Below are 27,986 nucleotides of genomic sequence, written 5' to 3'. Positions count from 1 at the left end.
AACACTCGTAGCATGTTCGACAGCTTATTTACTTTGACTGTCTTCTGGTCCCGTCCGACTGACAAGCTGTCTATCCACGTTGTCAGATATCACACCCATTGCAAAACAAACACTTGTACAAAGGTGCACACCTCTACCTCATATGAAGTGAAAGTAAAGGCACATTTGAAAGCTGCCGCTAATGACGCCATGCATCTAAAACGTATAGATACTCCTTGTAGACAATGATAATAATTTGTACAGCTTTAATACTAAAAACAAAAATCTCAAATCAAATTAAAACTATTTCAAAATATGTTTGATGCTATTTGGATACTGGCTTTACAGGGGAATTTAAATTCAAAATGAAAACAAGAAGTAGCTGTTTTATACCAATTCAGTTGGAATAATTATCATCATCCAAGATTAACCTGAAACTGTGCAGCAGGAGATGGTGGCCAGTGTTACAAGAACCCATGAAGGGCAATGAGCTTTTTCTGAACTTAATGCCTTAAAATATACTGCCAACTCAACTTAAGCTTTAAAACCTAATTTAAAACTTCAGCTAAACTGATTTCATCATTGATTTCCCTCAGTCTTTGTGTGTTCTGTGCAAAGATAAGTCTAGTTTCTGTTTGTGCAGAGATCAGTTTGATTGCTCTTCTCATGTGACTGAGAGTATGACAACACACATTTGCCACACGACGAGACTATGAAAATACAACCTGGCACAGTCTTGAAAAAAAAGCTCACCAGATCCACGCTGGCTGTTTAGAAGCACACTTCACTGACTACTCCAGCCACATAGCTTCTGAACCACACTTCCTCTTTCCCCCAGAGTGCAGTGTTTTCATTGTGGCTTGTTGTTGAGCAAACGGTTCTATCTTTAAATCTAAAAAAAAAATCATCTGCTGTGTCTGTTGACAGTGAAGATGTCAATGACTAAACTGGCTGAGAAGGATGTGCAGTATTAGATGCCCTTATGTACATAAGAACAGGTCTCAGTCGCTCTAACTTTCCTAAGGTTTCCACACAGAATGAGACTACACTGTAAAAAAAAAAAGAGGGTCAAATACACAGCCTTTGTTCTGTGTAGAAATGCACTCGAAAGTTCATCTGAGGCGCCAATGGAGCTTCAGCTGTCCCACTAAGCTAATTTGAGTTGGTGGCTTACAAACGTTACAGTCTGTTTAAGACACATTTCCCTCTTTTGTTTCCCAGGATAGTAGTTCCGTGCTGAACTGTTGTAGAGGGGATACATTCTGCATTTAATCTGCACAGCAGATGATACTGTTATAATCTGACTTTCACTCTGGTTTTTGTATTTTTTTTATATTTGCCCCACATTAATTAATTTATTTTTAATTAAAAACTGTAAATAACAGGGCTTATCTATGAGAAGCTACAGAGGCTAGCTTCAGGTTGATGTTCTTGCTGTGTCCCACTCACAGTGAGCTGGGTCGGGTCTGCTGCGTGTCTTGCTCTCCGTCATTGCTGGTCAGGCTGTGTCTCGAGGTCTGACCTTGGCTGCTGCCGCTGCTACTGCTGCTGCTGCTGTTACAGTTGGCGGAGGAGGAAGCCGGCTGCTGCGGCTCGCTGACTGTGGCATTGACAACATTGTTCCTTTTTTCACCTGCAAGAACAAAGAAAGATCTGCAGCCTCTTTGGTGTTTTCAGCCAGTTCTAAACAGACATGCCATTTCCTTTTCAATACATTGTATTATTTGTATTAGACTAATGAGATTTTTCAGATCACCTTTCTGGGAATGTGTTGGTGTGTGGAAAAGTGTGAGAGGCCTTTCACTGCAGGACGGGGCTTTGTTCTCATTGCTTTTTTTCCTGGACAGGTTGAGGTTGGTCAGACTTCCCGCAGAACTCGGCACATCCCTGAATATCTGTGCAAATCAGAAAATCAGGTTTGAGTACAACGAAACAAAAAATATAGAAATCTACAAAATGTAAATGGTTTGTAAAAAAAAAAGAAAAATTAAACAACGTGTACAACACGTTCTTGCTGCTGTTAAGCTGTTTGTGATTGCATATGTAACCACAAGGCAGTGCAGCTTTTCTTATCAGATTTCAGGCAGAGACAATGATCACAATCTGGTGCTTAAAAGTAAAAACCTGTACACACATGCAACGATATGCTAGACTGTGATTTCATACACAAGAATGGGACCAAAAAAAGCAGCATAACACAAAACCACAAGTAATCTTACAGTATGACTCACTTTTTTTAAGTGCTAGAGAACACTTCAACACAAATCCATTGTGTTGAAGTGTTCACAAGAAAATGAGCAGAAGCACATGAACCATATAAATGTTTCAGTACAGTATGAGAGAATGCTGTTTCCATACTGTTTACAATATAGGCACTATTTTATTATAAAGCCTCTTCCGGCTCTTTCAAACCAGGAACTCACAAAGACGAAGTAGACCACTTAGATTTTATAAAAAATAACCGTGCTGGTTTATTCAGAGGATCACAGGTAAAATTAACATTACACGTCCAGATCTCTCCCACCACCAAACCTGCGCGCAGGCAGCTTGGAAGATGACCAAAGAACCTATACAATATTAATCACTTGGTTGGGATAGCCCATTCTACCCAGGCACGTCAAACCGTGACGTCACCTGATATGCCAGCTTGCAGCTGACCATAACAATAGTAAAAGCATGAGGAAAGTCAAGGTGCGTGGCTGTTGATTAGTGGTGTGTATCTAAGAACAATTTGACATGACATTTCACAAAATATTATGATTAGCATTACAGTTAATAATAACAATCATCCCTGCCTGCAGCCTTTGTCTGATTTAATTAACCTTGGCCTAGATGCAGTCTGCAAGCACATCAGAATAACTAAGCATTTAACAGCCTGAGCTAGATATCCTGTCTCCACTAAACATTTCTAGACAACAAATCTCTGAATATCTATCTAACTAAGAAATTACCTAACAACAACTAAATGAAATGTCTTAATTTTATTGTGTATCTATATTGTCAATGAAAGAAAGTAAAAAGCACTTCACACAGTAAACAAAATGAACAAAACGTCTGAAAACACTGCGGAATTACACTAAAGCTAATCCCTGACAAAGCCAAGGAATTTGTTTAAGCCTGTACCACATCATCAAACTTCTTTCTTTCTCTTTGGATTATTCGGTTGTGTTCATACACACTCACGCCCTCTTACCTTCTCATGGTGCTCTATGAGGATCTCCACTACAATGTTTTGAAACTTGATGTCCATGATGGCGGCCACTGTCTCTTCCTGGGAGCGGAGCAAGGTAGGCCCGAAGACCACACCCAAATTGGCAATGGTCATCAGGTTGTGCTGGTGGTGACTCGCCACACTGTGAATGGGGTGAAACACAGTGAGAGAGGGGCTGGCACCACATTTCATCCTACATTCCCTGCAACTTTACAGTAAAGCAAATCAGCCTCACCACTCAATGACAGCAGCAAGTGCAGCTTTTAGAGAGAAGCCTCGAATAAACCCACTGTGCACTTCCTGTCCAACACAGTGGCAGACACATTTAACAACTAGCTGGTGAACATAATGAAGCATTTATCAGCTAAAAAGCCAGATATATTTTTCAGGACTGGCATATTCAATGGAGATGCCTGAACAAGGCTAAAAATTAACACCAATTGCCCCAGTAGATGTAGTACACTTCCTGTCAATGAGTTAATAACATGCTAGTGTTGTGTTTACAGGATGTTCTGATGTGAGCAAGCAGCAACAAAAAAAGAAAAAGATGAAGCAATACCATTTTAACTAAACACAGACTTAGGCAATTACTTATCAAAACAGGTCACCCAAGATAATAGTTGTTTTTGCCACATGAAACAGAAAGACTGGAGACTGAAGTCAAAAGAACAAAGCAAAAACGGTTAAGAAATATTTTTCTGCACATCTACCCAGAAACGCCAGTCTGTCTTGAAAAAAACCTGTCCATAGTGAGATTATAGATGTGGTTTGGTAGAATAATGAGGTCATAAAAACAGCAAAAAAGGACAAAAAAGTGACATTTCTCTGTTTATAGTTTACAGTATATGCTTTGGCAATATGCTTTAAACCAAATGACATGCCAGTAAATCTTAAGTGATTTCAAAGTGAGAGAGCTAGACAGGTTAGAGAATTATATGAGTGGAATACAAATTTAAATTGTAAATGTCACATTTTTACAAAGCAAAGGAGGAACAGACAGTAAGAACACCTTGCTAATGACAACGACACTCTTTGCATCTCAAACATTACAACCCTCACTGTTATACCGTATTTATTCACTGTTGGTTGTCTGATCTGAACAGAAAGCTACAGAGAGCTGCGGTGTGTTTAAGGTGATTCAGCAATTCAAGCCAGAGATGATGATGATGACCGTTAGCAGGTGTAATCCACTAAGACCAGTTAAAGAGTGCTCTCAAAATAACAGCATTTACGACCGCCTACATGTTGTATAAACAGTGGTGATGCCTCATTTGTCACACATTATACTATGCTGCTGCTGAAGAAAAGTCAGATAAATCCAGAGGGCTTAGATGCGGTTTTAGTGTGAAACCACAAAGTCACTTGGTTGCATTACAGGAATAAATGTGCATAAACAAACAGTCTCAAGCGCTGCTTCTTTTCTTATGGATCGCAGCATTTTGTAGGTCTCTATAGACAGCCAACCTGTTTGAGTCAAGAGTTTTCTTGTCTATACACATAGTAATAAAACTGTACAAAACGTGGAGGCAAAGGTAGGATCTAAAGAGCGAAAAGGGGAAAAATTTTTAAGTTGTCAGAAAACTAAATGAGATTTTTACAGGAGTCTTCCTGTTGAACTAATTTCCAAAGGTGACTAGCATCCTATTATTTCCCAGTAAGCAGTGATTTGATGAGCAATTCAGTGATTGCAGGACAATGTCAAATTGGACTAAATTTGCTTAAAAAAATTCTTATTTGAATTTACCAAAAAATGAAGAGGAGAAAAAAAAAGAGGCAATTCACTACTGACAGTGTCACAGCAAAATAATAATGACTACGGTTATGCGTACTTGGCCAGGTGTTTTACTAGCAGCTCCAGCATCTGCCTGTTCTTCTCAGGTAGTCGGTGCACGAGAGCATGGACCTCTGTCACCCTGGCCTCTGGGTTGTCCAACTCTGGACAGAGACAGAAAGTAGGACAGGGAGGGTGACTCTGGGAGAAATGACTTCAGCACATCACAATTGGTTACTTATTTACTGGCACATACTGTACATGTAAGGAGCAGAAACACTGAACAGGTAAACAAGTGTCTACAAGTGGAAAGCAAGTGGGAAAAGTGCTTTTATTCATGTTACATACTGTAACAAGTGGTCAATGCGCAAATAAAGAAATATAAATATCAACCAAATGTTCAAATGTAATTACCATCATAAAGTGATTGTAACATCCCTAATACTGAGAGAAAGAATGTTCTTTTTAACAAGACAGAGAAACCGCAAACACACAAAGAACAGACAAAACAGGCTGGTCATGAAGTCAGACACACACACACAGAGGTTCTTTTAGTCTCAGTGAGTTTAACAGAAAGACGGGTAGAGCAGCCAGAGAGACCTATTGGTGATCAATGACGATAATAAATTACGGCCACAGGGTCAATAGAGAGACGAAAGCAGGCTTACACTAGATCAACCCTTATGCCCTGGTTGTGAGCGCCAGGCAATACACTCACAACTGGCAGAGCATCGCAAACACACTCATACTTTCTTAACAGCTAACGGGGCTGACAAGCAAGATATCAATGTACCAAAACACACCAAATATTCACAAGCACTTGCACATATACTGAGACGAACTGCTGATAACACCCTCACTGACCATTTAAAACCAGTCACTCACTCACACAAAATCAAATAGCTTTAACACACACGTGCACATCCACCACACATACCTCCAAACACATGCACCCACACGATTCCATATTACGTGTTCTCTGTTGTGCACCACTTCACACTCATCAGGCTAAAGCCCACACACTTCCTTTCCTTCAAGGTGCAACTCACAACAGGTCCAAACACACATATGATAAAGCCACACACAGCAATGCATACATAAATATCAGGTTTTCTGAAAACCAAATTTAACACTACTGATTCTATTCAGGAGTGAATATAAAGCACAGTTTATCTGGTTTTTTGAAAAAGCTCTGGAATTAACTCCCACCCCTGCCTACCAAATCCCAGGAGATGGGTAGAAAGGTAAACTGAATATGATTCACCAGCGCAAGGAAATTTTTAAATTACATTAATCCTGTCATTTGCACCAACTTGTCTCCTTACCAAGGACGTGCTCAAAATGATGAGAATCATGTTTTAGGTGCTTCTGGGAGTGTATTACCTACAGACTAGCCGTTACGAATAGCTGATTTATTTTTTTTCGTCATTTGACAGTTGACAGTCTAAAGACGATGCACTAAACAACAGCAGAGAAAGGGAAGAGAGATCCTTGGCTGTGAATCATGTTTTCATTACGTGGTTTTATGCTTTGATTAAAACACCAGATACCCTGTAACTGTTGAAATTACGGTCACAGCTGTAGGGTACAAATATCAGCACAGTATTCTGTGGTAAAGGAAGTTTACAACACTGTTTTCTTGCTGTGAATTAGCTCAATATTTCCTATCTTGGGGTTAAATAAGCAGCAGAACTAGGAGTAATTAGCTAAAAGCTAGGAATTTCCAGCTAACACATGGGATCTCAATAATTTGATCAGCATAAACCTTGACAATGAGTGCATAAGTACAGAATGTGCACAATGATGTGATGAGCTAAACACAAAGGTTTTTACTAGAAGCAGTTGTGAACCTGGCTGGCTTCTTATGCTGTTGTTTAGCATTATGACTAACAATGGCATTTGTGCAAAAATAAACACAAAAAGGAACTAAAATCTGATGCATGCTCTACAGCTTGAAACAGAATGCACAAAGCTCAAAAAGGGGTACAAGTGCCATCTATTTTAGTTTATTTTGTTAAGTCTAATTCCAAAGTGTAATTTTGTAGGCAAACTAAACCAGTGGTTTCTTCGCTACATGCGTTCAGTGCTACATACCTGTGTTTCTCAAGTCTAAAATTGTGGTTTGGCACCCCCATGGTCACACAGAAGCCCTTTAACCACCCAACGCAGCCTAGTTGAACAGCATATAGTCCTTCACCTATACTGTTAATCACCTACCACAGCTCTTTTAGTTTAGGTGCACCATTTCTAATTAAAATCACAAAACAGTGTGGATCAATTTAGCCTCTTTTAGATAATCCCATTTCCCATGTCAGAACTTCTGAGGTAGGAATTTGCTCCTTTGAAACTTTAATCTTGACTGTCAGCTGTTGACATTGCATTAAAGTTATCCTCTTACAGTCTCCAGAAAGCTTTGCTCCTATCTCTCTTGATCAGAACTCCCTTTATTTAACCAGATAATGAGTCACATGTGATGTTTGCTGGCTTTTCCACAACGTCAACCAGTTGTGTAAAACCAATGCCTTTTTCATTGTGTTCATAATACTCACAAGCCACCAAACCAAAACAACCCACTCTCATATGATATTTTTTATTCCTATCATGTGGAACCTTCAGGTCAAACATGGCATTACAACAACCATGCAGGACTGTAGCGTCCTCTTGCAGTGCCCTTTGAGCTTCAGATTTAAGACAAGCCCAATTCAAGGCTTTTTCCTGAGGCTGAGGCAACAAATCATGTCCATATGTAAGCAGCTTTGTAGGAGAACAGCAGACTGACGTTCAGTGTACTGTTCTTAGGAAAACAATCTGTCACCATCATTAGTCATCTCAGTTCTTCCAAAACTTTTTTTGGTGTACAGTGCTCATAGGTGCAAATGAAGGTCAGTTAATGCAAAGAGTTGCCTTTAAATTAGACCTCTCTCTCGATGAAACAGGGGAAAGCTATTCAGTCACGTCATTTTCTTTTTGCATTGCCTTTAGTAATTCAGAATTGAAATTCTCTGAAGAAGCATGACCATCCTCAACCCAAGGCTTGACATAATTTTCTAAATCTTCTGTCAACCTCATCCCTTAAATCAGTGTCATCATGTCCAAAGCTGGAATGAAGCCTTTGCATTTGTTAGTTTCCTTAAATTTTCATTGTATGCTTTATTTCTGTATTCACAGCAGTCAAAGTGTTAAAAGCAAATATCTCCTTATTAGCCTTACTCAGCTTGCTTTTACATTAAATCGATCTCCTCTGTTTTAAAAGCAAGTTTCTTTTCAAGACCTTCAGTTTCAACAATTAATGCTGCTCTCTGGGATTCAGCTGTGATTCTATGACCCAGAGGAAGATTCACAATATCCAGTTATGCTTCCAACTTTGCTGAATACTTCAGTAGAAACAAAAAAATCTTGATCATGTGGTTTTTCCAAAGCTGTCTGCTCTGTTGCCTTTTTGAGCAGGTTTTGCACTACATTTTAAAATGAATGAAGCTGGGCAATCTTTGTCAAACACCACTGCTTGTGATCAGTTTATCACCTCCCATCTGGAAGTAGTTAAATCCAATCAATCAATAGCAAAATAATCACCTGCATTGTAGTTGATCTACTTCAAAACAGCATTTGTTTGTGTAAAGCCATAAGGATGCCCAAAACAGCATCTGTGTCCTATTAAATACTAATTTCCAGTTGTACTTAGTTGCGTATGACAAAATCTGTCATATGCAAATGATGGGAGGAGGGTGTCTGACGTAAGAGTAAACAAAACAAGGTGTTTGAGTTCGTTTCCTGTTTCATGTAATCAGTTTCTTGTCAAACATGCTGTTGAACCTGCCTGGCCATCACTTGCAGAAATGATCTGAATTCTCATGCATGAGGAGATGAGGAAGCATAATGTTCGACCACTGTTTTGATGCAGGCTGAAATTACACCACCTGCCCATCAGCAACATAACACTGCCTAAATCCATTCATGCACACAATTCAGCCTAAATTATTAACTACAGTGTTTCCATTTTCTATTACTGTTGGCCAAGCCTCAAACTCAGCTCAAACTCACTACGTACTGTTTCTTGAAATCTCCTGTGGGCAGCGTGCGCATGTACCATTACATGCCTTGTTTCAAAAGACAACATCCATTGACAGTGACCAGCACTGACACTCTCTTCTTTATCACTCAAGTCATGTCAGTTGATATAGCAAAGGCAGAGACACTCCAGAGCAGGTTAGGGAGGATAGGGAAGGGACATCACGACAACAAAAGCGACCATAAAACACAAAGGTAAGAGGGCATGTTATATCAAAAGGTGGATCACTGATGTATCATCCAAAGCCCTTGATTTACCGGTTTATCTACATACCAACCTTGAGAAAAATCTCACCCAGGGACCCGCCTGTAAACATCTCAAAGAAATTCAAATTTCAAAGTTATTCTCAGAGAGGACAAAGGCAATACTTCAAGAAGCTGTTCTCAGGAAGTTACAAAAATTGCCACACAGCCAGCCACCCCAGTTCTGATGTTATAGAGTGTGTATGTGTGTTTGGGGGAGGGGGCTGTTCAGTGATCTTACAAAGTACTGTATATACTGAGGCCTTTGGGCTGCTACCGCGACATCTTTCACCTCCGTATCATCTCTCAGCTTTTCATCTCTTTGTTTTACGTACTATGTTATAAAAATGCCATCACCAAACAGCATCATCAAAATAAAAAAAGCATCACATTTCAGGAGTCAAAAATGAAACCCAACGAAAAGTGGTCAGGAAATTCAGGCAAACAGTATATGAGTGAAAATAGACAGTAGTAAGAAAGAAGGATAATTAGAGTTCAAACATGGGGTGAAAAAATAATGACTTCATGAGGAATACTGTATTCCACTGACTGGAAACAGAGTGATAACTGTGTATGTGTGTTCTTGCTGACACATGCCTAATGTGGGCATCTTAAATCCATGTGGCACCACCCTTGGTCCCTCCTCCTCATCTTCCTTTCTTACACTCCCCCTCGTTTCCACTCCATTTCCTTCTTTCTTCACCTCTGCTCAGTTTAAACCGGCCAGAGTAGCACGAGATGACAGAGTAAGCTGAGATGAAACTAGATGAGGAGGAGGAAGATGGGTTTGTGACAATGATGATGGGAAGGGTTGGTGGAAATATGTGAAAGAGAGGAGGAGAAAAGAGGCGGGAGAAAGCAGGAGTTCAGCTGAGGACACCGTCCTCAAAACGCCCCACTGCTTAGCCAAAATCTGGCCTTGAAAAAGAAGACAAAAGCACACTCATACACAGACACGCATTCTTGCAGATATGCATTCCTGATTTGCACCAATTCATGACATGCAAATGTAGACGCCTACATAAACAGAAACTGCTGAATGGCAGTGGAAAAAGGAAGAAGTTTAACAGAAGGGCTGATGGGAGAGCTGTAAACCTGTACAAAGAGCATGTGGTATAGTTTATGATTATTACTAAACCATGAATATATATATATAGCATGCGTGGTGGTCCAAGCCGGTATCAAAGCAGCGACCTTGGCATTCTTAACTCCTGTGATCTACTCCTTTCTCCTCGTAGACACATTAAGGACTTGGTTGACTTCACTATGGAACCATTTCATGGTATCATTGCCAGAGTGACAGTCATTTCCTGGAGCTCCTTCCCCTGTCAGCTTTCTTGAGGTACAGCTACCAAAGAAGAAGGAAAACAGGTCTGCTGGACTGAAGTAGACTGAAGACCTGAGCTTGCTGAATGAACCAAATCTCATTCAGTAAAAAGAATATATAGCAAAGTGTATTTTTAAATTAGTGCTTACAAAAGTTTATTTTGGTTCCGAGAAGCCACACGAGAAGAATTCAATGCACTGAAATGACTGCAGTGACTGCTGCAGAGGACTGGTACTATGTCTTGAAGACAGCTGACTGTTTACTGAAAATGAAATCATTTTATTTTGACATAATACTCCACACCCAGCAGGTGCTGATACAAATAAGGGAAAATGTTGCAGTTGCTCTATGACCCAACAAACCTCAAAACACAAAGCTTTACTAGACTGCCATGTTTAGATCAATCCCCCAGGTTTTCCTGTTAGTATGTGGAATTTGAATCTCAAATAAATATTGTTAGACAACACTACGCACAGCAGGTCAGTAACATACTGTGTTCATCACACAAGGTTAAATGGCACGGCTGGTGGGCTCAACTACAAAGAGGCAGGCAGAGGATCCCAGGTGCCACAGCGGGTGTCCTGCCATCTCAGCAGCTCAACTGTCATTCTGCATCTGGCAACTTGTTGTATGTGTGGTTCTGTTTGCCAGGGCTCCTTTGCAAAAGAGGTTGTAAACCTCGATGGGATTTTTCTCCATGTAAACCACACAATATTTTTTTTTAGTACAGTCTGTTTTATTTTAATCCAATGTCTTCAAATAGCTATTTGAAGTATTTTTATATGAGTAATTTCAGAAGGAATCTAAAGTAGCGTCTGTCTTTATGTGTTGCAGACTAAACTCACTTGCAGCTTTGATGAAGCTCCTCTGGTACTGGTATGTCATGAGAGGTGCAGGCAGCATTCTGAAATACAGGAGATGTAGAAGTTAGGTGGAGAATGTCAGCTTAGAAACTGGAACAAGAGTTAAGACTGGCTGCTTTACAAAAATCAGTAAATCTGAATAGCTCTGGCTGAGCACTGCTCTCCCTTGCGTTTTCTCCACCACGCACAGCTGGATATCCATTTATCACTGCTGCCTGAGGAGTTTAATGGCTTCTACTGGGGTCCTAATGTTGTATGTGTGCACACGTTTGGTTTATGCACAGACACTTCTGTATGTCCTTCATCACATCGGTCCATTTATGTGCCAGTGAAGTGCATGCGTGTGTACTACATGTGCACAAATGTATCAATATGTGAACATTTGTGTACCTGTGTGTTTGCAAGTTGTGCACATTCAGGTACAGCAAATTGAGCACAGCTTGAACACTACTACTCCTCCTTCCACTTTGCTGCCTATTCTTGGCTTCCCACAGTCCCAATCCTTCCCTCATTACCAGCTGCTGAGATGCTCTTGAGGGAGTGATTTTATACGTCAGCTGCTATACAGTGGCCAAAAGACAAGACTGCGGTTGTATGTACTCGAAACACATGATTGGGTGCAACTGTGCTGGAACAAAACATTTGTACTAAGAACAACCCCTCCATGGACAAATAAAAGTTTAAAATGCATAAAACAAATAAAGACTGGTGAATGAAAAATGAATGAAAAAGAGCAGAAATTTCACCGGTTTCACAGGATTTTCAGTTTTTATACCTCATATTTGCATTCATCTAAGGCTTTTCACACAAACCTGAGATAGTGCTTAATAGCACTTGTGATAGTCTTAATCTCCCAATCTGGGTTTTCCAGCTCCACATCAGCACATGTCTTAGGATCTAATGGACAAAAACATGAATGTAAGAAAAACTTACATATGTGAAAACAGATTTTATTTCCAGCTCTGACAAAATTTCTGCATTTTTGTTTACCCATAGCGAGGCTCAGTAGTTTTTGAACTCGGGAGTTGACACCAACGATCCTGTACAAGCCCTGCTCATTGATACCTAGGGGAGGAGAGAGGTCACGAGAGTTTACCACCCACTCGTGTTCCATTCAAATTTTAAACCAACAACAATGTGATTATGATAACCCAGTGCTTCCTCATTTGTTAAACCAGGATGGTTTAACATCAAGGCGCAATAGCAAACTTGGTTTTATTAAACCTGGCACTGCTATCAAACTACTGGTCATAAAATGCTCAATCTAAAACAATGTATAAAGAATATATGCATGCATTTAATGATAAACCAAGACAGTGCAGCCAGCCAGGGTTACCGTAATTAAATTATTTCTATACAATTCAGATTCATTTTTGCATCTAATTACATGTGCATTTGCATTTAATTTATCAACATCCATTTTTTTCTGTAGCATTTATATTTTCATACAGAAAATAGTTCCTCAGAAATAATCCTGGCAGCTGAGAAACACATGGTCATCATTATAATGCATACAATCTAAATGTCAATACATCTGCCAGATGATAATGGATGCACTAGTGCAGCAGATGAAGACAGAAGGTAATACTATGGCAAATGTGGACCTTTATGGGGGGGCATCAGGAGAAAACATCCTCCGAAGGTGATGGATTTAAAGTCACACTGATGCTCACTGACACCCTGTCATTAAAACCTATTCACCCAACATGTTATGCAGAACACAATACTGAAGGACTACATTTCTCACATGGGCACCTCAATATCTTATATGCATTTATGAATTTACCCTTCAGAATACTGAGTCACCTGAGAGTTAACACAGCATCTGTTTTATAAGAAACAATCCACAAGGTCCATCATCAGCCGCTGGTTTTTGTTGCTGGCATGAACTCCTACAGAGTTACTGTAGTTCCATAGCTGCTTAACTGAAAAGGTTATATCCGCCACTTTGTCATAGCTGCGTTCAAGCAAATAGCTTTTATTTATTTCCCAAATGTCTGTGGTGGAGCACTCTCTCTAATATACTGCATATTTCTTAAGTAATTGTGAGAAAACTAAGTCAGAGGTATACAGTAGATGAAACCATAAACAAGCAAGCACTGTAAATCCAGTGATTCAGTGTAACTATTTGACTGCTGCCCATGGTTCAGATAGTAGTCTGTACTGTGTACTACTGGGGTGTGACATAAAAAGTACAGAGCTGAAGTAAATCTTACTAAAAATCAAGTGTGTTACACTAAAATAAGCAGGAAAACCACAGAATCTGAATAAACATTGTACCTCGAGTCTCTACTGCATAGATGAATTTTTTCATTACGTTGAACCCTGTGACATCCAGCTGGACCACTGATGGGCAGGGAGACCAACGGGGCATGAACGATCGCAGTGAAATGACACAGTCAGAAGAAAATCACTTTTGATTTACATCTGCTTTGATTTGCAAAAAGACCATGCATTTGAAAATGAGGACACTTCGTAATTACAGTAAAGTAGTATGCAAAGAATGTGCAAATCTAAACCTTACAATACAGAAACTAGAACAACTATATAGTTAATGAACCACATTTTGCAGAGTATTAAAGCTACTTACTGCCTTCAGCCTGGCTGTCTTTGTTCAGATTGTACACCTGCAAACACAAGAAACATTACGCTTATAGTCAACATTACACAAAAAAGTTATATGAAGCTGTGCTGTTTTTCTAAATGTGAATATAAAGCTTTGAATCCTTGTTAGTAAAAGCTGCATACTCTAATTCATAATTCACTCATAATTACCTTTAGTGGCCAAATATGTTACACACACACAAGGTATTTGTCTCTGGTACAGAACCAAGGCAGCCATCTCACACACACACACACACACACACACACACACACACACACCCATGGGTGGTGCTGATGTGGCCATCGGGGGAACTTGTAACTTAGTGTCTTGCCTAAGAACACTTCGACATGTGGACCAGGAAGAACGGGAATCAAACCGCTGACCTTTCAGTTAGGAGATAACCGCTCTACCTCCTGAGCCACAGCCATCTTAACATTAACTGAGGTTCATGAGGATACCAAAAAACATTTATTATATTTGATTTTGCAGTCTGAAAGTAGTTTTGACTCGGTAAGTTATAAATTCACATTTTTTGCACAACTGAATTTCCCTTTGGGGATTAATAAAGTCTTCTATCTGTCTACCTTTCCATCTAAAATAGCTATAAACAAATGTGTGTTCATTCTTAGATCTACCTCATTTCCACTATCAAGTTGAAGGCAAAGGGGCAGCCATAGAACACAGAAGTCACAAAAGGTAGTGATCCCTCACCACCGGCTGTATACTGTATATCTCTGAGTTGAGAGGCAACTTCACATAACACTGATATTGCCTTCTAAATTTCTCTGATTGTCTCATTGTTAGACCGCTACCCATTATTTCACACAAAAGATTAGAGACAACCATTATATTTCTTCTCCTTTTCAATCTCAATTTTTATCTTTTGTCTCCTCAAATTTATCTCGGGAGTCGTTAAAGGTGTTCTGAGCCCCTGATTAGGAACTACTGCTTTACTCTAACATTTGACAAATGATATGTATGTACTGAGAGACTGTGCAGAGGAAAAGCTGCTGAAGTCAGACCAGTGCTGCAAAAATGATTTCTAATGTTGGTGCTCTTGTTCTGCTTAGTGGACATGCAGTCTCTCGCTCTCTGTCTCTCTTCGTTTCTGTCACATAAGAACAAACTGGTAACCGTGGTAACCTACCGGTTCTCTCCCATCCATGGCCTCCATCCACAACCTGCGGTCTTCTTCTGACAGCGCCTGCATGGTGATCACTCCGGGTCTTCACACAAACAAAAGTAACATTAACTTATCAAATATCAAGGTCAGGTGCAGACATTGTCCATTAAATGCTATTAACAAACCTCACAAATACTGGTCAGAAGATAAACATGCAAATACATGCACAAAGCAATGTGCATCTCTTATTAAACCACAGCTGTAATCATAACAACATACTTGACTGATGCTCTTCAAGTTTTTCAACAAGCTAGCTGGTTGACTTAATTGAGAACTCTTTCCAGTATTCAAAGTAAAAAAAGCTCTTGATAGCCAATACATGATTAAAAGGCTTGTTGCCCTTCCTCAGATAAACGCAGTTGTCTAAAAGGATCTCTGCATGCAAACCTCACACGGGAGCAAATCATATTCATTTATGAGTTCCAGAGGTATGACTACTTTCCGGTACACTTTCCAGTACAAACAGATGATTGTTTTTCCCCATAAAAGATCAAAAAAGGACAAAGAATTTAGCCTGAAAATATACAAAGAATCTAACAAGGATGAATTAATTCATTCTGGCTGTCACACCACAGCACTACAACCTCTTCAACACACACAATCATGATACACCCCCTAACATGCAGTCACCCTCATCCAAATACACTCTCTTGCATGTGCACAGCCACATTCTGTAATTGGGAGATATACAGACAAACTCAAGGAAACACAGATACAAAAATTACTTAATCAAATGTGTTTATGCCAGTCCTTACAACAACCACACAGAATGTATGTGTAAGCACACTTCTAGAGCTAATGTCTGCTTGTGTAAGCATTGTCTCAGCATTTTAGAGACAAGCATGAGATGATTTGATGGAGAAGGGTTAAAGTTGAGGAAGAGGCAGAGTGGGGTTAAGGAGAAAGGAGGAGGAGGAAGTATGGAGGCATTAGAGCACAGCAGGGGGAAAACCGGAGGGGACAAACAGCTAAAATGTCCTGTCATCAGGTCCAAATCAACCGAGCAGCACCCCCATGTGTATTTTACATGCAATTACATCATGTAAATAACACCTCATGCCAATTACTGACCTGATGGCTGATCAGAGCAATGTAACTGAAATGCGTTTCAAGAACAACTGGAGTTGAGTTCCACGACACTTCAAAATTTTTTTGAAAAGTCATAAGACCTGAATATTTACAGTATTCTTTCCATTTGTTTCTTATAAAGATTTTCCATTACAGTTGATCCTGGAATGTCTCCTGGAACTATTATTGTGCTCGGTGTGTGAAACAATTTCCTGAAATTGGTCTGGTGTAAGACCCCATTTGTGAAGTTCTGATTACATATGCATGCAATCACAAGGCATTTCATTTACTCATAACAACCATCACACACAGCCACATATATTAAAATTATTATAAATATTATTAGAAATATACTGTATCCTAATGAAGCCTTGAAGTCTCTCAGGGGCACCAGTGTCTTTAGCTTAGAGCCAATGCAAAAGCTATCATCAGCATAACAAATGAATGTTACTCGTTGAGCTAGAAAATAGATATTTATGCCCAGAGTAAACAGCTGTGGGCCTAATAGTCATCCTTGAGGGACACCTATATCATCCAACTGGGGACTTGATTTAAAACCACTGGCAACAACACTTTGAAATATATCAAAGATTTGATTTGAACCAATCAAAATTAGAAACATGAAAACCTATGGAAAGCAAATTATTTTACAAAATGGTATCATATACTCACTGACCTGTCCACAGCCTCCACATCAAAACAGAACCTCTTTTCTATCGAGTCCGTCTTCCTCCTGGTGCACGACTTGAGGATAAAGCTCTCCTCTTCTCCCTGACAAAGTGAAAGTAAGAGACAAAAAAAATCATCAATTAAGTAGCACTATGATAAATGCAGTAGATCAATAAAAGAGAATGCAACTCTACTGCACATTTACTGGATCCCTACATGACAAGAGAAGAACCAACTGACTGCAGAGTAGTAACATCACGGATGACATTTTAGATGATAAAGATATTTTCTTGGACAAGACTAAGAACTGAGAAACTGAATGAAGCAAAGACACTGGCTCAGTTTTTAGAATTAACTTCTTTTTTTTAATAATAAAGACTGGTTCTCTTCTGTCTCATGTTGGAGAGTTAATGAAGCTAGAGGCAGCCTTTCCAGCTTGCTTTACTTAAAGCTGGAAGAACAAAGATAATTTTGGGCAAACACTTGCAGTGTGAAATGGGCCACAATACAAATTTCAGCAGCAACTGACTAACAAGAAATGTGTAAAAATAAAATGTGTAAGTAGGAAGTCAGAACTTTGGGGTTATAGCTCCATTTTGCAGCTTTATAAACACTTAAAGGTATTAGAGCTTCATCAGTTTGTTAGCTTCAGGCACAAAAGAGAAATTTGCTTAAATCTTTTCATTATGTGAAAATCGAGTATTTGTAGCAGGATTAGATTATGTAAGTAGGATAGGTTGGTTAATGTCATATTAAGATTGCTGTACTAGTGGGATTAAGGTTACATCCACATGGACAGGTCAGGTAGTGCCTCATGTTGTAAGTCACAAACACATATTATTAAACTGGTTTAGATTTATTTTAAAATAATTACTTTCCAGTGCTAATCAAAGTTTAATATGTGGGGAAATATTCAGAAAAGCTTTTTTTTTTTAACTAATGCATAAAACAGTGTATAATAGTAAATATGATGAAGCCACAAACTGAGAGCATGTTGACAACAAATGAGCTCAACTTCACACTGTCATTAAAAACTCACACAGTACCATCACATCAGTTTCAAGAAATGCTCAGTCTCAGCACCTACCTTCAGTTACTGGTTACGTTTTTACTTGATAGATATATATTGTGTGGTAGATATATATTGTGAAGACATTATGTGATAGTGCACCATGTTTACACTCCTGCTTCACACAGCAGATGCAAAGCATTTCAGAAATGCTTTCTGTTTTGCTTTTTTTTCTACTTTTACTGTAGCTACTCAAACTATCCCGTTGGGTTACTCAGTATGTCGGTGGAGTGATAAGAGACAGTACTTTGAGAAAATGGCTGTAGAGTCTTGTTGCTCATTTGGTGACGCTCATCTAATGAGGCTGCTGTTGTAAAAGAAATTCTCTCTCTTCTAAAACTAGTATCTCCTTGTATAACTTATATGATTTAAAATAACTGAACACTATTTTGTTTAAAAGTTGCATTGTAGTTTTCCTGGAAATATCTGATGAAAGCATGCTATATACTGGGCTTAATAGAAATATGCCCAAACACACAATGAGAGCCTGTTGTGCTCAGCAGTGAGCAGAGTGAATTAATGGAGAGCAGCCCTCTTGGATGAACTGGGCGTAAAGCTACTACAAATCTGACAAGATGATGATAGGCCAAAGTGATGCTCAGGCCAAAATAGGTGCGAGTGTTTGTGTCTGTGCATGTGGAACAATTGTGCGCACATGTTTCTACCACTGTAAGTATCTATGCATGTTTCATGTTTTGTTTTCTACTAACACTTCAACAGCCAGACAAATGTATATCCTGAATGTTTAGCATCACTGTGACTTTATCTGTATACTGTGCTTAAATGCCCAGAGCTACTCACCGTTTTTCCTCCTGATTTGGGGTCAAATAATACCATGGTGACCTTCTTGGGTTCACGATGGTACGTACAGTAGTACTTCACCCAGGTAGATACAAACGACCCTGAGACATGGAGACAGATGAAGAGAGAGAAGATTAAACCACAAAAATTGGAGATGAAAGGAATAAAGAGAAAATGGTGACGTAAAATGTTCAGAGAAAAGCCAAAACAGAGGCAGGAGGGGGAGACGACAAACAACAACAAAGAGGTTGAGTCTTAGTCAGGCCTGCTTTACTGCTAGATGTCACCATGGTAACAGCATGCAGACAGTGTTGCTGTCACGTCTCCAGCTGATTAGACTCGACTTCATCGGCCGTAGGTTCATTATGGCCTGTTTGTTTGGCTGCTACGTTGGTGTGTGTGTGTGTGTGTGTGAGATCCACAGTAAATGCTACTAGCATTGAATATACTGTATCTGGACACACAGACACAGTGCCATACTAATTAATGTTTTCTATGCTACTGCAACAGTGTTAATTGTTGCTGAATTGGGCTGTCATTGTAAGATCTAACATGTACACACAGAAAGAAGTGGGCCGACACATACGCTTCTCCTGCACAAAGAGGTAGCCCTCCATAGTGTGCTGGCTGACACTCTTGTGTTCATGTGGATTCTCCTTCAACTTCTTCATCAGACTCTCCACCTCAGACCGTGTGCTCTCAAAACGGTTCCTTGTCTGTCAAACACAAACACAGAGGAGTACACACTTTAGGTCTTTAATGAAATATTATGACACTGAGAAAGCTATACATCTTCCTGATTTGTATACGTTTCACTACGATGAAGCCGATCCAACTGACCTTAAATCTGTGTGGTCTTTGAGCTTTCAACATAAATTCTTCAATGTCACATTTTAGGCAAAGTATACATTTTTTGGGTTGTGGATTAACAACTCGGAAATGCTTCTCTCAACTTAAAAAAAAAAGCCAAGCTCCTACAAATTTTCCTGTTGACCATAAACAAAACTAATCTGAAGATGTGTAGATCATTGACAAGCTACAAAGACCACCAGATGTAACAGAAAAATCAAAAGACCAAAAAAAAGCACTAATATTTATATGCAGCGCTTAAGGTTATGATGTGACCTTGTGGTTTGTGTGTGTGAGACACCTTACATTCTGTATGCTGATAGTGAGATCCGTCTTGAAGTGGTTGAAGTCCTTTGCCAGCTCATAGCCATGGTGATAGAAGGTGAACAGGCCTTGAAGAAACGCCAACAACTGAGGGAAACAAAAACAGCAAGAAAGTGAAGACAGTGCAGGAAGAAGACAATGGAACAAAGATGACAAGGTCAAAGGGAGAACAGGACAAAGAAGCTAAATAAGGAAGATGGGGAATAAAAGCTAATGTGTGAGGAAAGGGAATGAAAGGAATGTGAACAAGAAGGGAAATTGTGTCCTATTTTGTTCTTTCCTGCAGAACTAAAAGGCAGGTTTGTGTGGTATGTGTGCAACAAACTGTCTTTATTTCCTCAGCAACTACCACTGAGGTGCCCACAAGCAAAGAACTAAACCCTTCAAACAAGAAGCTGCTGGGTGTGGATATGTCAAAGTAAGTGAATGTAATAAAGACCACTGTTGAAAAAAGAACATGCGTGCTCAGGAACATTTGGAAAAAGAAGATTTAAAAATAGACATATTACATAAGAGGGGGCACTAGTGTCATCTTACAGGTTCCACAAAGTCAAACATCTTCCTTTCTTGGACCTCCTGCACCTTGAAGACGTATTCCAGAGAAACCTCGTAGAAATGCTGCCGTACGTTATCTACCTGGCTGTCCGCCTACAACACGGAAAGAAAATGAGTAAGCTGACAGCCTGAACTTCATGGAAAATTAGAGAAATAAGACCAGTCAGGCAGGAGGCAAAAGGAAGTTCCAATGTTGACACAATATCTTACTTCATGTAAATGCGACTCTTTCTTCTTTGCTGAAAGGCTAAGGTGCTTCTCCAGCACTGCACAATACTTCTCTGTTTCTTTGTCATATTTTTTCCTGGCTTCCTGTAATAGATAAAACAACAACAAAAATCAAGCTTTTACGTGGGTGACAGAATAATCAAGCTTCATCTCCAATAATTCAACTCCTGTGGGACTTCATGAGGAACATGTTTTGTTAACAAACCAAACATCTAATCTAATTCTTATCATATTAACATGGACTCTACAAGTGACTGGATCAGTGAATACAGCCTGCAATCAATCATAGTGCTTGTATAGCTGGGAAAAAAAAACTGACTGAAGTGAACAGAGGGCAAGGCATTATTCATTTATTTCATTTAGCTTCACATATTTCCCATTTTACAGGGAGGCCATCTTAAAAAGGTTCCTCCAGGGAGCACAGCTGCTTATAAAACAACAGTTTCTTTCATCAAATGTGAGATCACTGACAGATGACAGACACACAGATAGATGAATGGATGATAAACCAGAAACAAAGAGCAGCGTGTGTGTTACTAAACAGAAAAATACAGAGAAAAGCTGAATGTGTCCAAGAAGACACATTGCACAGTAATTATTAGGCATAACAGAATCACTCAGCTTTTATGTAATTCAAACTAGATGGAGGAGGAGAAGCAAGCACAAAGAGAGAAGGAGCAGACCAGGGTGGGTCTGCTCCTGCCAGAGAGGCCCCGGGGTGTTATTATTGTACTGTATCTGCCCCAGCCTGTTGATGTTATTGCATTTCTTTAACCCAGACTCATGACAAGTCAGGGCTGAAGCTTCAGAAGGAAGCTTAAAAATGGGGATGCTATTAGAATCAAAATATTGGGTAGTTCTATAACTGAGTTAAATGATTTGTTGTCATTCATCAAGTAAAAATGCCAAACATTAGTAGGTTCTAGCTGCTCACGGGGAAACTTTGGCCCATTTTATAAAATTGTAAACTGAATGTTTTTGGGGTTAAAGGCCTTTTTCATCAAAGACATTCTGATGTGTCACAGAAGATGTAAGGCACCGGTATAAATAAAATGATCAATGGCTGAATTCCTATGACAAGCAAGAATGACTGCTGTAATAAAAAAAGAACGATTATGGAAAAATCAATGCGCGATATTGGATTTAGAGGACGTTTTGCATCAATGTGGTAAAATGCCTCCATCCGTCAGGGATTTACTCTGGCTACTTGTGCAAATTAAGTTTTTCACATTGTCCTTGGACAATTACCAAGAAAAGACAACTCTCAGATCAGGGAAAATCACCAAATACTGTCTTGCAAGGTTGTAGTTAGACAGGCTCATGATGTCAACCCCTCTTGCAGTCACATGACATAGGTGTCTTATTTCCATGCCAGTTTTAACAGCAGCTCCCCAGAGCCAGAGGGGGAACAGACAGCAGCTGCAGAACTCATCATGGAAGTTCCTCTGAACAACATGACCTCTGTTCAAAGTCTGCCTCTTTCATTTTCTAATTTTTACTGTGAAAATCATAGATGAAATTTACGAGTTCTGCAGTTAGCTTTGTATCTTCCTGATGATGGTTTCATGGTACAATAATAATAATTTTAAAAAAATCAACAGAAAGAAGCTTGAATGTTCTACTTCATTCATGGAAAAAAGTGTGAAAAATACAAATTACACAACCAGTATAAATTTCATGTTTCCTAGTAATCACAGTTTCATACCAATCTGTTGGTAAAAAATTAAAGGCGCTGAAAATGGTTTAGTTTTAAGTTAGATCTATCCTCAGCCAACAGGTGGCAGTGTCTTCACAGTTTGATGACGGTTTTTTCCCCTTCTTCCAGAGGAGTGAAGTAAATGAAATGTGCAGACACAGGATCGTGCCCTGCCACCAGACCAACTCCACTGCTCTGTCATGTCAGCAAGTGAAACATGATGCTTACCAAGACATCATCACCCTGTGCCTGTTTCTACATACAGCACATGACATTTAAATATTCACTTCACTAGTGCTTTTTCCCCCTTTCTTTTTTCTTTTGGGTGGCACAGAGGCACTAACCACCGCTAGAAGGTTGTGGGTTTGAGCCTGGGCCAACCTGGGGCCTTTCTCTGCACGTTCTCCCTGTGCCTGTGTAGATTCTCTCCGAGTACTCCAGCTTCCTCCCACACTGCAAAGACCTGCATCTTAGGTTGGTTGGAGACTCTAAATTGCCCCTAGGAATGAGTGTGAGTGTCTGTGTGTGTGGTTGTACTGTATGTCTACATGTCGGCGCTGTGATAGACTGGTGACCTGTCCAGGGTGGACCCGCCTCTCGCCCAATGTCATGTATCTGCACCAATCTGAATAGTACTAATTCCTTTGTGACTTAAACGTTTTCTTAAATAAACTCTGAAATGTGTTACTTACCCAGGATGTTAGAAACATAGCTCTATTATTCTTTATCCTCTCACTGCAAACCTCCTAATGGCTCTCTCATGTTTGAGGCCTACCAGCTCTGGAGCTTGAGGTGAAAATGTTTTGTTGAGTTCTTTTAGGGCTAACTGGGATTAGTATAACACTCATGGTGACCTAACTACACAGATTTAGCATTCACTTCTTAATCTGGCCTCCATGTCAAATAAAACAACAACCCGCTACAGTGCAAGGGATGGATTAGCAGAATAGAGTATGCATTGAGAGCATGTTTAATTCCTCATGTATCAAGAGAACGCCCATAGCTATTTATCTAGTATATCCTATGGCTAATGATAGCACAGGGTGCATGCACTATGACAAGCTGTAAAGGGATTATCAACATAAAAACATGGCATATTTACTAAATAGAGCAAGGAATTACCACACAACTGTACCCTGAAATACTTATCTACAGTCTACAGTGCTAAAAATCTCAGGCCTGTCCATTGTTGTCTTCTAGTTTTTAATATTTTCAGGAAAAACTGCACAAAATATCAGAGTAACAACAAACTAGGTGGCTAATTTTACCCATATGTCCTTCTAAAGCTGCAGCAGCACTAAAAGGATAGTAACAATTTACTCATCCATCTTTCGCTGCCTGCATACATGCGTCAGTACTGGTGCACAGTACACAAGCAGGGAAGTTGACCAGTCATGCGGTTGTGTGCTGTCGCCCCCTTACCTTGGCTGCACTGATCTGTTCTTTTCTGAACCGTTCCAGAGGTATTATCAGCACATCGCTGGCATTCTCAATCTGGAGGGCGCACACACACACACACACACACACACACACACAGTGTCACTGACTAGGAAGTATACATTACTGTATTACTGACATATTGTACATTACGGTGGTTACTCATGTTATTTTCAGTTAAATTATAATGACTACTAATATTACCTTCTGTAAAACGGCAAACAACGTTCAACACAACTACCTGGGTCACACAAATCCTATTAATTTATTTACTGTGCATATTATAAGATTCCAGACAAAATTATTCATCATATTCTAAAAATAAATGACTTGTCTCCGGAGTCCATCTGCAGTATTATATGTCTTATAAAGCTGTTGGGTCACTCACCATCCGTGTCCTCTCATCCTCCAGGTTCTGTAAGACTGCTGCAAACTCCTGAAGAGACTTGGCTAAGGGCCACATTGGTAGACGGGGAAATTAAGAAAAGTCATAAGAGACAAGACACAACTGGACAAACACAGAGAGTGTTGGCATGAGGCAGCAGTGAGGAACACTTTTTCTTTATACCCTTGGAGCTTGTTTTCTCACTCGCTGGCAAATGAGGCACAACTACATTGTTTTGGGTCAAAAGTTCCAGTCAGACTGCCTCTGTCCTTGTTTAACACTTCGCACACACATCATTCTTCATACACAGTGAGTGCACAAACATAGTGAGGATATACAGCATGTGCACTGGCATGCTAAACAAAATTACACATGAATACAAATAGATCGTAGAGCCTCAGAACCCAGCCTGGAAGTTGATCTGGTTATAACAGAGAAGAACCTCAGGACTTTGCAAGAAATGCATTAAAACACAGCATATCCCTTTAATAAAGCTCATAAAACACAATCAGTTCTTTCAAATTAAGTATATGTTGTTAATCAGTCACACAGAATAATACGACACCACAAGAAGGAATCACAGTGAGATTCTGCTTTGAACTAGTAAAGGTTTTTCTATTTTCACAACCAGGAATAAAAGCAATTTCCTTTTAAACTGAGATTATGTACATCAGCTTGGAGAGACATAATTATTGTATCACAGAGACAAAAGTGAGTTATGACATGAGTAGGACTATGAATATCAGAAAAACAGCAGTGCCCTGGTGCAGCCCAGCTGGGCAGCAAGCTGTTCAGGAAAGATAGCTAGGGGATAGTTAAACAACAGTAGTGGGTGGGTCAGGCCAGTGAAGAGCTGCAGCCTGCACAGACAGAGCCAGGCAGCACGAGAGGGTGTGGTGACCACTGCATGTTTCTCAGCGGGTCGTCTAGAGAAAAACGAGCTCTGTGAGGCCTGGATGAGCTCATGGATTTAAGAATTCTCATGTACACCAATATGTGTTTGGGTCAGCATGAGCAGCAGACAAGTGAGATATTCAGAGCATGAGGAACCATTGTAATCATCATCAAATCTTATGTAAATCACATTTTTGATGAAACTTATGGACAAGAGGCCAATGAAGATAAAGGAAGTTGGGCTTTTGCACAGTGCAACTTGGCTTCACCCTCTGTATTCTGTCCAAATCCAGTGAAAGGTTCATTTTCATGATACACTTTATAATATATTAAACATTGCTATGCTCTGGATTTTCCAACATGAAAGATGAATAGTGGCCACTAAAGATATTAAAACACTACATTTCCACTCAAATGATCGCAGTGTTTTGGTGTTTTCACAGTTATCCAATGAATTCTGCTTTAACTATTAAAAAACAAGTTTTTATTCTAATACGTATATAAAGCAGTTTCACAAAAGAGGGATAATTAGAGAGTGTTTATCTGAAAATCAAGCCGCTTCTTTACATCAGGGACTAGAAATGACAGAGCACCATCTACTGTACAAGCTTTCCTCTGCCAGGACAGTGAATGTATTGCATTTCATATCAGCAGGCTTACCTATGCAGATCTCATCATCCGTCACGGCGTCTCCAATACACTGAAATTTAAACTCATTGAGAGAATCAGCAAACTTCCTTTTCGCTGTTGACAGACCTGAAAGAAAGAAGAGAAAAGACAAAGGTCGTTAGGTTTACTGATGTTTTATTTTATTAATGAGGACTCTTTAGGGATAGTGCAATACACCCATGTAAAAGAAAACAATATAGCACTTTTGAAGCAATTACTGAAAGTGAGAGCCAGTGGAAAAAGCCTGAACGAAGAACAGCAGATCCTGTGAGTGAATCCCCTGTGGCACTAGTGATGAAAGTTAACCACTCCTAAATTTCTATGGAGGTTTGAGCATCCACGTGTATGCTAAAAAGTACCAAAAGTTCCTTTAAACTTAGCCAAGTGAGGCAGTGAAAAGCCTTGGACTAATGAATGCCTTCCAAATAATACACTAGGCTGCTAAGGGCCCCTAGGAGACAGACACTCACAGCCAGTTTGCAATTTATATTTTTATTTTCTAATTGCACATATTTCACAACAATATATATAATGTATATATAAAAGTCTTCAAAAATACACAACACACAAAGAGAGGAACTAAAGAAAGGAAAAATAAAATGGGAGGAATCATAAGGAATCTAATTAAACTTCTGAGTATTCATAAAGAATACTTAAAAAGAGGAAGGGGGGGTCAATCCATTATTATTATCTGGGGCAGCAAAATAAAAAAATAAGTAAGTTAAAAAACTGTTTGTGTGTATGCATGCAGACACACACACACACACACACACACACGCACAAGATGACACCCTCTTGCTTCTTGTCTTGGACATGATAATGCACCACGCTAAATATCCCTTGAGGTCAGATAAATAGATCGGCAGACGTCTCCAAAAAGTTCCGATTTATTGCTGTGGTTCCTCCATGAAACACGTCTAGGCAGCCATGCTGTTCATGTCACTGCCAGTTTGGCTTCTTGTCCATTTACACTCAAGACAGGGTCACCTCCAAAACCTTCTTCCTGTTGTTGGGCTGGTGAAGGTCAGCCACATACACAGGATCAGCATAAATGTGGGTAAGAACAGAGGGAAAGACAAAGGGAGAGACACTTTCTCACAGCTTTTTAGAAACTACAGATAGGAACAAGAGTAACAGTAGGATGTAGTCAATCTCAGCAGGTACACCCCAGTTTTCCCAAACAGAGAAGGACAGAAACGCCACTAACACCACACTGTATTTCACTGTATTTCTGTGGTGTTTTCTAAACTGTGGATGGAACTTAAAATGAAATCCAGACAAAGATACAGAGCCTCATGGAAAGACAGATGGGAGTCAGGAAAAGGACAGTGAGTGTAGGGAGCGAAGACAAAACGTAATTGGCCATGTTCGAATAAATACCACAGGTCCTCCAAGTAGAGATCTGTGTGTGTGTGTGTGTGTGTGTGTGTGTTTGTGTGCACGTTCGGAAAGATCTGCTGGAGCTTGCCAGTCAGAAAAATGAAACACAGGCCTAGCAGCTCCTGCATGTGCTGCCAGAAACACACTCATGCTGGCACACAAACACATACAACCCTCTCTCTCCCTCTCAGAAAAACACTGTAGGATGTCAGTTACCAGTGAGTCACAGTGGCTCCGTAGCATCAAAATAACTAAAGTATGACCAAAATGAGACCACGCTCCAAGCTTAAAGGATAAACTGTGGTTTTAAAGTACCAATGTAAAGTAAAGAAAAAAAAAACTTTCATTCAGTCCCATTACTCCAAGATTGGCACTTTATAATAAAACGAAACCTGTAGCAAAGCTGGAGGGCAAAAATAAAAATCCAGTGGGATACACACAATGTGAACTGAGCTGGAAATGGACAATGGATGTACCATTCTTTCACTGGATTGAAAAAGGGAAGGACTTCTAAGCAGCTTGGTGATGTTGGCATAAATACCATTGTAGCCTTGACGTGATGATGGCAAAGGCATCACTGCACACAAGGCAAAGAGTCTGCAAGGGGTCTGCACAGGTTTTCACTCATGTATGGTGTCGTTCTCCACTGCAGAGCAAAAGAATTTTAGTTTTGAGACAGAATGGAGTTTTTGTTTCAAAGCATGCTGCTGTG

General features: G+C 39.7%; 1 protein-coding gene across 1 annotated transcript in view; it reads right to left on the bottom strand.

Moving 5' to 3' along the window:
• LOC109959963 (rho GTPase-activating protein 26) overlaps positions 1–27,986 on the bottom strand; it is a 59,239-nt gene that overhangs the window by 4,999 nt on the left and 26,254 nt on the right. Inside the window, exons 2-20 of the mRNA XM_020599756.1 lie at positions 25,886–25,981; positions 24,335–24,396; positions 23,932–24,003; positions 20,796–20,897; positions 20,568–20,678; positions 20,013–20,117; positions 19,444–19,573; positions 18,858–18,958; positions 16,995–17,089; positions 15,215–15,293; positions 14,053–14,089; positions 13,743–13,808; positions 12,453–12,527; positions 12,275–12,359; positions 11,445–11,503; positions 5,020–5,125; positions 3,173–3,332; positions 1,736–1,874; positions 1,429–1,612 (exon numbers count right to left, since the gene is read on the bottom strand). Coding sequence (XP_020455412.1) covers positions 1,429–1,612; positions 1,736–1,874; positions 3,173–3,332; positions 5,020–5,125; positions 11,445–11,503; positions 12,275–12,359; positions 12,453–12,527; positions 13,743–13,808; positions 14,053–14,089; positions 15,215–15,293; positions 16,995–17,089; positions 18,858–18,958; positions 19,444–19,573; positions 20,013–20,117; positions 20,568–20,678; positions 20,796–20,897; positions 23,932–24,003; positions 24,335–24,396; positions 25,886–25,981 — 1,864 coding nt within the window. The remainder of the gene's footprint in view (positions 1–1,428; positions 1,613–1,735; positions 1,875–3,172; positions 3,333–5,019; positions 5,126–11,444; positions 11,504–12,274; positions 12,360–12,452; positions 12,528–13,742; positions 13,809–14,052; positions 14,090–15,214; positions 15,294–16,994; positions 17,090–18,857; positions 18,959–19,443; positions 19,574–20,012; positions 20,118–20,567; positions 20,679–20,795; positions 20,898–23,931; positions 24,004–24,334; positions 24,397–25,885; positions 25,982–27,986) is intronic.

This window comes from Monopterus albus, unplaced genomic scaffold, assembly GCF_001952655.1.
Source record: "Monopterus albus unplaced genomic scaffold, M_albus_1.0 scaffold42.1, whole genome shotgun sequence".
NCBI lineage: Eukaryota > Metazoa > Chordata > Actinopteri > Synbranchiformes > Synbranchidae > Monopterus > Monopterus albus.
The sequence above is the reverse complement of the archived record's forward strand: the minus strand, read 5'-3'. Positions and strand labels throughout refer to the sequence as shown.